The sequence below is a fragment of the Myzus persicae genome, unplaced genomic scaffold (genome assembly GCF_001856785.1).
Source record: "Myzus persicae strain clone G006 unplaced genomic scaffold, MPER_G0061.0, whole genome shotgun sequence".
Taxonomy (NCBI): Eukaryota; Metazoa; Arthropoda; class Insecta; order Hemiptera; family Aphididae; genus Myzus; species Myzus persicae.
The window spans coordinates 55,805-67,186 of NW_019104031.1; the positions used below are offsets into that span (position 1 = coordinate 55,805).

The 11,382-nt window shown below is 37.3% G+C and overlaps 1 protein-coding gene across 1 annotated transcript in view; it reads right to left on the reverse strand.

The window, feature by feature from the left end:
- The window catches only part of LOC111037819 (laminin subunit alpha-1), a 57,448-nt gene extending 47,246 nt beyond the window's left edge, over positions 1 to 10,202 (reverse strand). Inside the window, exon 1 of the mRNA XM_022320599.1 lies at positions 9,713 to 10,202. Coding sequence (XP_022176291.1) covers positions 9,713 to 9,830 — 118 coding nt within the window. The 5' untranslated portion in view covers positions 9,831 to 10,202. The remainder of the gene's footprint in view (positions 1 to 9,712) is intronic.
- Between the last annotated feature and the right edge of the window lie 1,180 nt (positions 10,203 to 11,382).

Here is an 11,382-nt window from a genome sequence, read left to right on the forward strand (position 1 = left end):
GTGCATTTCCGTTTACGGTTTTTTTTTTGTCGTTTTTGTTGTTTATATATATATATCCCCATACAGCAGCACAGTAATGGTCTCACGGGGTTCCCGGAATGCGATCCGTTGTTAATGGTCAGAACCTCATTTTTTACTATTATAATCGGCCGCATGTGTTCAAACCGGTGTTCGCGACGGCGAGCGGTGAGGGAGTGCAAGTGGTGTGCGACGGCGTTTTAAAAACGCGGAAAGCAGAAACAATTTGTCTTTTGGCGGCGGTCGGTAAAAACTGAGTTTCGTGTGCTCGCAATATACACATATACATAATATTATTATTATAAAAAATGCGGGCCGAAGAAACGCGTGTACAGGGATATTATATTATGGAGAACCCACGAAGTACCAAGTGAAAAGAAAAAAACACACACACACACACACACACACACACCCGCGCTAGCGCAAGCATAAAAGCGTCTGCACTACGGTGCGGAGAACGAGTGGTCGTAATAATAATTCGTAAGAGCGAGTACAGTATTTTAAACACGTGTTGACAGTTATCCCTGTTAATAAACGTCTCCGCGACGGATAATAATAATAATAATAATAATAATAATATTTAACTGGGTGCTGCACACGCTTTTTATTTTTCCTACCACGAGACGAACGCACAGCCGCACAGGCATATAATAATGACAATAACGTGTACACACGTTAATGTGTTATAGATATTTATTTCCTTTTTTAAGCATTATACGAGTATTGTACTATAGTACGCCACCGGCTCGGTCGGCCATTCCGTTAAGTGGTCCGGATCTGAGCAGCGGTCTATCGTCCAAAAATGGAAACTGTCCACGGAGGAATGTGCCGAAGACACGTGTCGTTCGTGGCCCCATATGACGTACACGGGGGGAGGATTTATGTCAACAAGACGCGCGTGACAGAAGTCGTAGAAGCTGTGTGTATGCGTACGTCGGTGTGCGAGTGCGTGTGCGTCTACGGGTGTGCGTGTGTGTGTTTAGGTGTGTGTGCGCGCGCGCGCGTGTATAATACATTAATACAGCTGCTGCTGCTGCTGCAGGTATGCACCGCCGTGGCGTTTAGAGTATTATAATAATATCGTCGTACGTACATATATATATATATATATCCTAGTTGGAAGGGGGAAGGAGTAACCGTATTAGGTAAAAGGTATAAACCTACTTGAAATGTCGACGGAGGATGCACGAAATTAATTTTTTTTTTTCCCATCTATTACCACCGAATTTTTCCCATCGTAAATATTACACTCGTCGTGTCCCGTCTCCACGTACCACCACCAACCGGTACGCGGCGGCGACCGTGCCGGCCGAACCGTATATAGGTATACGGCAATGATAATAATAATATAACTGGCCGCTCTACTAAAAAAAAAAATATATAAATAAATAAATACCTATAGGTACTGTACCTATAACCACACGACGTTCGTATTACTGCAGTACGATCGCTTCTGGCCGTGTGAAAAACGTTAACGTCCGATTTTTATTACGCGTCCAAACGTGTACTGTGTAGACGGGTATATTATACAGGTATATATTATAACATTTTATACAAAACGCGGTCGGAGACTAGGTACGACGACGACGACGACGACGACGACGACGACGAAGTATACACGCCGTCCGCTGCATCTGTATAATATTATTTAATGACTGCAGCGCCGGACGCGGTCGCTTAATGAGGAACCGTTTGAAGTTTTGCGGTATAAACGGTATAGGAGGTACCTTATACCCAGATAGTAGTAATAATAAAAACGAATATAAAAAGAAAAACGTGTATCGACGACCGGCACCACGGTCGGCGTACTGCACGGTGGCGGCATCGCGGTCGCCGGTTAGTATAGGTATAGTATGGTTGCGTAGTTGTTATAATACATTATTATTATTATTTCAATATTATACGGTGCAGGTGTATGTGTTTAGCAAACGAGAGCGAGGGATATATTACAAGTTCGTGATTCACGACTTTTAGCAGCCGCCTGCGCAGTCGGTCGTTAATTTCGTCGCGTTTATTCTCTCCCTCGCCGCCGACATCGGAACACGTTCGTATAGGGCACGGGTACCCATCCATAATAATAATAATAATATTATTTCTATTTGGTCTTGCGAATTTCCTATCGAACGATTATAAAACGTCATCCGCGTTTGTCAGCCGCCCGCAGCGGCAGTCGTTACGACGGACCTCCCCGAAATTGATGATCTCCGAGCCGTATATACGTGTGTGTGTGTGTGTGTGAGTGAATCTAATGAATAATGATATTCAAACCGGGGGACTCAGATCTACGAGGAATTCGGGGTATTCTGTCGGCTCGAAAATGTATACGTGACGACCACCCACTAGGTTAATTTTCGCGCAAATAAATAAATTTTCTACGTTCTGTCATCGCGCACTGCCTTAGGGGGACAGAGTAATATGGGTAGGTATGTATTGCGGACATTATAATATAATATTAAACTATTTTAATACCATTTGCAGGTCGGGTGAACGACGCACGAGCCAAGTCGATTTTTCGAATTTTTGGTACGAGAATTCCGAGTACATATTTAAATTTCTCATATTCAAATTCAATATATTATATTATATTATGTGCCCGGGTTATTGGCATTTGGTCGTCGCGCACGTGCATTTCGCACGACGCATAGCCCATTACAATAATATCATCATTATACGATCCGTTTCTTATACATATTTTGTCTGTACAATATACATAAAAACCGAAACCCGCGATTATGCAGTTCTCCGTCCGCGTAAGGGTTTGCAGTCGGGTGGATTCGAAACGTGTGAAACATTGCTGCAGGTCTCGCTCAAAATGCCTTTTATTCGAATCGTACAACAGCCGCCACCGTCATCGGTTTTTACCACGGCTAACACCGTTCAATCGATTTCGTCTTCGGCCGTATAATCGGATTTTATGATCGTATAGGTGGGTACCGGCGTACCGCCGCAGTGTGCCTACCCATACCATAAGAATATAATAATAATAATAATAATAATAATAATATGATATATTGCCTACCTGCAGCAGTGGGTAGGTATATACAACGTGGTATTGTTAAAACGAAAATATAATGCAATCGAACGAAATCTAAATCCGTGCGGCAACTATACATATGCGCCTGCAGAGAGTCTTTACAATAACATAATATATTACGATGAGGACCACCGAAAGGGAGACAACACGTACCTACCGCCCCTGTGGTTGAAGCGCGCGTGCGTGAATGTAACATACGTACGTATTATTATATGCTTATAGGTCCGACTGCGTTCAGGGTGGCTCGCATTGGTGTAAATATATAGTTTTATTATATATATTATGTTCAGTGTCGCATTGTTTGTCCCTTGTGCGACAGGGCCGACTGTCGTGCTCGGCCACGGTATATATACAATGTAACGCGGACCGGCACGTTATGCGGCACAGCAATATAATAATAATATATGAGCCTGGGACGGCGGCATGCAGAATAATAATACGAGTAAAAAAAATAAGGGAAAAAAATAATAACAATAAATACACCCAATATTCACAAGTCAAAACCGAACCTTCCACTGCAGGTCCAATATAATAAAATATTATAACATATATACGCGTCTATTGTGCTTGTGCATATACGGTTTCGTGCGGTGTTCTCGAAACGAATGAGCCGTTCTAAATCTTATTTCTTTCTTTTCTTCCCCGAAGTGATCAAATTGATTTTATTATGTTACGCACTAAAAGTCACGTACTTATATATAATATACTCCAGCAGCGTTCACTACACATAACATTGGATGTTTACGACCTTCGGACAGAATTTCACCGGTATTTAAATAATATTATATTAGTCGCTACAATACATAATATTATATATTTTTTCCCGTCGATAATGTAACACCAACGGAGAGCATCGAGAAATTTGACTAAGTTTGAAATTTTGAAATGTTATTTTTGTTGAATTGATATGCTTACATAATATGCTGACTCGCAAAATCACATTATTTTCAATATTACGTAGGCACAAGACTCAACGACTGGTTGCAAGCCAAAAATGTAAAATGCATTTATTATTATTGTCATAGTGTCAGATATCACGACAATATTTACTGATAAATAGTACCTACACTCACACAATCACCAATAAATTATTTCTAAATTAACCGTATATGGACGCCAATGTCTCCTGTGTTGGCTATTGTTCCATTGCTTTTCTAAATCGTGATCGAGGGGCGTGGACACTGGCTCGATTCTATATTAAACACATGATTATTATGTGATAACTATAACATAGATATTAACTGTAACATGTAAGAAACCTAATAAACAGCTTATAATTCTGATAACTATGGACTATACTAAACCCAATGGTCATTGGTAGAAAATAGTGACGCACATTCATTGATAGGATATTATGTTATTTAGAATTAAGTCCACCTCCAATAGAAATAAATTACTTTTACAGAACAAATATGTGAGTTCGAAATCAGCAATTGAAACAGGAAACGATATTCTAGTGAAAAACAAATAAGTGTCGGAAAATCAATGATTGTTTTTAGTTTTTGTTGGAGCTATCTACACAAAACAATTACAGCTCATCGGTTACGTAATTCATACAAGAATTAAACAAGTACGTACCATTAAAAGGATGTAAAAAGCATATTAAAAGCACTATCTGTTTTCACTCTCCAACTTACGAGCATCGTAATAAATATGCGTTCAGCAAAACCAATAATGTGTTGATAACAGACTATAATAAAAGAGCGAATTGACGGATTCACAAAACTTAAAGGTAAGAATATTATCATAATCACCTACCTAACAGGTTTTTATAGGTATTTGTTTTAAAAGCGAATAATTATAAACATTTTTAAACTGTAATATATTACAAAGTTATAACTCACTTTAAAATTAAAATATCAATAAAAGCTTATACCCTGTCCCTAATAATACTATTCTTACTTTTCAGTGTTAGGATAAGTCAATTCAGTATAACATTAAAAGGATTCTCATGTGTTGTCCCCGTCTTAAAAATGTACAACAAATCAAAAACTGTTTTTCGCTGGACAACTATTCTCCATCTGTATTTTATAGTTTATTTACCAAAATTTCACAATGCTTAAGGAAGAACTTTACCTGTATCGCAGGTTTTTTATTATTTGTTTAACACAAACACAATTTATTAATGTTATTAGCTTAAGAACATTAAGTTTTTTTCTAATTTAATTATTGAAAATTATTGATTAGTGCTATCAACAAATAAAAATGCTAAGACACAGTTAAAGTTGTTCTCTATGTGTTTTGGAATTCAGGTAAATATACTATAAGTACAGACGGTATAGCTAAGTATAGCTGTTCCGCGCAAAATAGTTTTTACTATGCTATACATTTGTAAGTCCTAAAGCTAATAACACAAGATTGGTTCCACTGTACGCACATTTGGTGTATGGCACGTGGGACTGAGAGATAAAACAAATAGAGCAATGGCATATTATAGTTAATAACATATGCATGTAAACAAGTACCTAATTCAGTAACAAAGTTATTTAACGAGTGATAAAAAAATGCAAATAAATAATTGTTAAAAAATTGTCGAAACAAATGTGTAGTGCTGAATCTGTTAAAGAATATTCTCTAGAAAAAAAAAATCATACTCATGAGAACGTCGTTTCCGCATTTGTTATCCCCACCTTACACACTTAGGTACAACATAAGACATTTTTGTTCACCAGTTTCAATAGTGTGCTGTTAGTTGATATTATAGTGAATCGACCTTTTATAAAATTTAAAAGTAAGATTATTACCTTAATTATTATCTTGAGCCCTAATGATGCTTTATTGATATTATTATTTATAAGTAAGTTATAACCTTTTTGAATCTGTTAATTTTAAAATGATCATAACTTACTTGAAAATAATAATACCAATACAAGCCTATTCGGAGGTCTAAATAATAATTTTACCTTTAAATTGTATAATAAGTCAATTTACTGTAATACACTAATTTACACTAACAGCATACTTTTGAAACTGATGAAGAAAAATTTCCTATGTCGTACGTGTGTAAAACGATGACAACTCATGTGGATACGATGTCCTCTTAATAAGAGGCTTTACAGTAGATATAACAGGTACGTGGGTCCTGAAATTAACGAGGTTAATACAATTTTGATATTTAAATGTCTACAGACATTATTTTGTTTCCAGAATTTAACTTAGGGTTTCAGCATTCCAGAATGGTACTAGTCTTAGACTCATGTGAATTTGGAAATGAGTTAAACACTTTAGACTAATTTCAATATTAGATTATTAGGGATTAGTCAAACAAGAAATATTCTATTACATTTATAAAGTTTCAATAAAAAATATTAATATTTGGTTCAAGTAAACTGGCTACTTACTGGTAAAAATCATAAGCATCGTACTTCTTAGAAAATTATCAACTTGTACCATCTAACATAAACAATAAACATTCCATATAACGGTAATTGTACTTGCATACTTATAGTTAATAATTAAACAAATTATTACTATAGGTATACTAATGAAAAGAGCACAGATAGTATATTAATATAGCAGGTACCTACTTTCTAGAACAAAAATCATTTCAGGGTATCAAGATTTATGTGAGAAAGCATTTTTGAGTTGTAAATCATTATTCATTATGTTTAAAAAAATTATGATTTTGAAATTATGAAATTAAACTTATGGATAGTAGGTACATAATCCAATACTTATGAGATATGATTTTAGTAGATGCTAGATGAAAACATATTTTTTATTTATTTCGTGTGTATATGAAACATGCCCTATTATAATACACTAATAAATTCTTCAGAATATATTATATTATACAGAAATAAATCAATATAAAATTAATTTACTACTACAGGACATATTGTGATATTTTTCTATACATAATTATATGGAAGATTTACATTTCCACTTTAATGTGTTAAACTTAAACAAAAACAAAGTTTTTCGTAAACCATATGGTTTCCTCTTCCACTATAATCACCTTTCATCCGACAACCACATACCGAACAATCCACTAGGTAACAATAACCGGTACGAAACAAAACCGTTTACCTCTTACATATACCTACTTAATACGTAGTTAACTAGTAACGTCAGTATCATTTTTATCGTTACAATGTTGCTAGCGTCAACGAACCACAATGCAGGCGCTAAAAGATATATTTTAAGTGGTTAAATGTGTGACAGCTTGTTCAAATACAAAATATGTACGTGTATACCTTATGTCCTACTCAAAATAATTCTTTATAAATTGTACCAAAAATAACACTTTATTAGTGTGCATAAAAAAACTTATTTTGTGTACATTCATTAAGTCTTATTAAGTCACTTCTATTTTCTACTTTAGGTAAATATTATATTCCACTTTAACGGTCGTCATAAATTGATACATTTGGTATTTGGAAACCATATAATAAAAGATTACGAATTTGTAAAGAGATCAATTTAAGTAAAAATTATTGGTATTTTGAAAATACAATGGATATATTCATACAAAATTATTTCAAATAGTACTTTTAAAATTTGTTTTCCTGAAATTCCAAAATAAATAATACATTTGTTTGAAAAATATAACGTAATTATAGAGTTAAGCATTACCTATACTATTAAAAAGAATCAAATAAAAAATGAGAACGTTTGAAAAAAATAATCAGATTGAACTACCAACCAAGTAAACTTTTTGATATATACCTACCCAATAAAATTGATTGTAATTGTGATAATAATAACATTGAAACTTAAACATTCGATAGAATATATTATTGAGTTGAATTTATAAGACTAAAACTACGCAGACTATAATATACACACGCTTATGAGACTACAAAAATAAAATAAAATAAGTAAAAATACAATTAATTAGACTGGCACAAGAAAAACCTGTATGTCCGACAAAGAAAACGATCTTAGGCACCATCAGGAAGATTGAATCAACTGATTCTAAAACAGCTTTTTTGACTAGAAAACTAAGTGTTTTTTATGATTATTGTGTAGGTATAGAATACTGCATACCTACTTAGAATACTATACTTAATATTATAGGTATATATATATAAGATATTCAAGAAGTATCGAATCTCAGTTATTTATGTTAAAGAAATAAATTTGTATAAACTGAAGGTAGGTTGGCGGACGGCGGTGCAACTAAGGCATAACTAAATATAGGTACTGTGAAACAGAATTAAACAGTTCACACACGACCACAAACATTATTTTCTTAGTACATAGAACACAAAATCATATACTTAGTTCTAACGACTACCAACTATGAACAAACAACCAGAGTTGGTTCTTCAGTAATCGGTAATATATAATATTACATGTATTATACATTATGTACATTCTACATTTGTACATATTAACAATTAACATAGTGCACGAGTCTGCCGGTTCCTAAGAACCCTATAGCCAGTAGGAGGGACCTTCACCATAGATCACCAATAAATATGTATATACGTCTACTGAAATGGGATTCTTAATACTAAAGGTGTAGCTTTAACGACGACGACATTACGACGTACCTATGTGCACTTAAATGTACACGCTGTCGTTTGCGCCGTAACGCGGTCCATCGCAAAAAAAAAGACAAAAACAAAAACATTATTGCCCTATAAAGCATATTTTGTTTGTGAGGTATTTAGTAATTTTCAAATGAGTTAATGAGAAGGGCGGGTTTTCAAGCACTTAACAGTAATAATAATTAAGATTCCATAGCGTTGTTTTGTTGTCACGAGAAGAGGGTAAACTCGAATAGTGAATCGGTGATGGACGAAGTCCCCGCAGAAAATAATAATTCATTATTACAGAAATGGTTAGGTATAGCTGGTATACTAGGTATAATATGTGACATACATGTATGCCGTGGAGTATCAGTCATAGGCGCGGCATAGAAATCTTGCTTACTCCCCCCCCCCTCCCCCTAAACAAATTATGTTTTATAACTCCTTCGCTGACTATCCTCGAAAATTTTAGTTTAATTCTTTGATAATTTTATAATTTATACCTACACATATATTTATTGTTATGCAGTAATTTATTTAGGTCCAGAATTAACGTTTTGACATCCCTTTCAAAATACCATGGCTGATAGGAAAATCCACGAGTAAAACAATAACTTTGGTATTTTTAGAATAGGTAGGTACTAGGTGTACGATATTAACGTACTAGTGGATTGTGGCACATCGCGTAAATGCGTAATATGTCAGTTTAATTCCATTCGTATGTAGGATGATCGTGGGCTGCGATCAAAGACTATGTGATATTATTTAGGAAATTATCCTCAAGTATCTGGAGGACTAATAAAAATATGGTCGTCCAAATAATGAATTAACTGAACGTATCTTCTCAAACGAAAATTCAAAATATATAATATCCCCCCCGTTAAGCCGCGCCAGTGTATAGTATTAGAATATTATTAAATTTGAGCATACGGAGTTGTGCGCATCAATATGTACATCTATTATAATAGTATACCAGATACCTACACGCACGGGTATACCTGGGTTGGTATAATGGTATACCGATGAACCCGTTTCGTACCTGCACGAGTCGCGGTCGTCGGTGCCCGGCGCGTGACGAAATCGGAAGACGACAATAATATTATCGTAACCATAGTGGGCTATTGCCGCGCAAATGTGCGATATTGATAATAGTAATAATAATAATAATAGGGAGACAAGTTACCTGTGGCGGAGACGATCTTGGACGGTGGCACTGAAAGCACCATCAGCAGCGCCGCCGCAGCCAGCACCGACTTCAGCCGGAACCGGGCAGAGGCCATCGGCGCATCCTCGGCCGACATCGTGCCGGATACTACGGCCGTTACGGATATTGTCGTGTCCGTCGGCGGTGTGTCTTTCGCGAGCGCTCTCGAGTCCGTCCGGCGTGTGCCGTGTGTTCACGCGGTCATTGCACCCGGGCGATCCGTCCGATGCGGAGAATGGCGTTCGCGAGCGATATGGTGCGCGATGGTGATGGGATCTTCGAGTCGAACAATAATTAATCGAAGAACCGATCGGGTTACTTGACTGTCCGTTCGGGCAGGAACACGCCGCTGCAGCTGGCTTGGGCAAAACCGAGAAGAACACACCACACCGGCTCACGCACACAACCACACACACAGACACACTGGCACACCGCTTACCGTCCGCGCAGACACTGGTCGCACACCGGTACAACGCGCGCGTATACTACTCTCGTCGTCGCCGCCGCCGCCGCCACCACCACTACCACAACCATCAGCACCACCACCACCCCCACCTCTACCGCGACCGTAGTCATTACTACTACGACAACTGAGTATAATGCACTACCACCACCACCGCCGCCGCCGCTGCATCCCGCCGGACTACCATTATACGCTATTATAAAACACGGCGCACACGGTACGGACCGCATAATATTTTACGATAAAATATCGTACTATTATTATTGTCCCGTCCCGATGATAAAATATTCGAAAAAAGGTCTCTATATCTATCACTCTTGCTCTTTCTCCCTCTCTCTTTGGTGAAACGAATCTTGAAGGAATATCGGATTATGATTATTTGCTAGACATTCCGTTCGACGGCGATATTGCTCGCCGAGATAATTCGTATACGCACGGCGACGACACGTACCTGTAATAATAATAATATAAATGCGTGTAAATAACATGCCTATCGACAACAAAGACTGTCATAGATTCAACGGCAGCGAAACAAAAAACTAAATTAAAAATGTACCTATAAGTCATAAATTATCATTTTTTTTTTTATTTAGATATCGTGGTACGAGTAAAAAAACACCGACACGATGATATTATCATGACGGATGGGAAAACGCGAGTGACCGCTGTGCAACTGTGCATGTCGTATAATAATATGCGACGAGCGGCAGAGTATCTCTAATAAAGTCTCCGCAGTAATACGTTTCTCCCGGGACTTGGGTTGTGACCATTACTATGTATAATATCCTAATATCCGAGTGAATTCAAAAAGCGAGATCTAATGCGTCCCGGGCCACCGCGACTAGTGCAACTCTGCACGATTTTTCTTTGTTGCATTGCTGCACACGAATAATAATACGATGCACATCATTGTACGATTCCAGTGGTCGGCCAAGTGTTACCGTTAGGTAATCGATATTATTATAATAACAACAATAATATTATTATTTGGTCGCGACGACCGATAAAGCGTCTCGGCGATGCGGTGCCGGGGAAGCTTGGTCTCGAGACGAGTGCAGCACCGCCGCCGCGCACCGGTGCACCGTGCAGCGGTGGGCGGTGTGGTGCGGTGCAGCGGAGGCGGAGGCTGTTTGCGTGTGTGCGTGTGACGGAGAGATGAACCTGAAATAGTTGTGCGGACGGACCG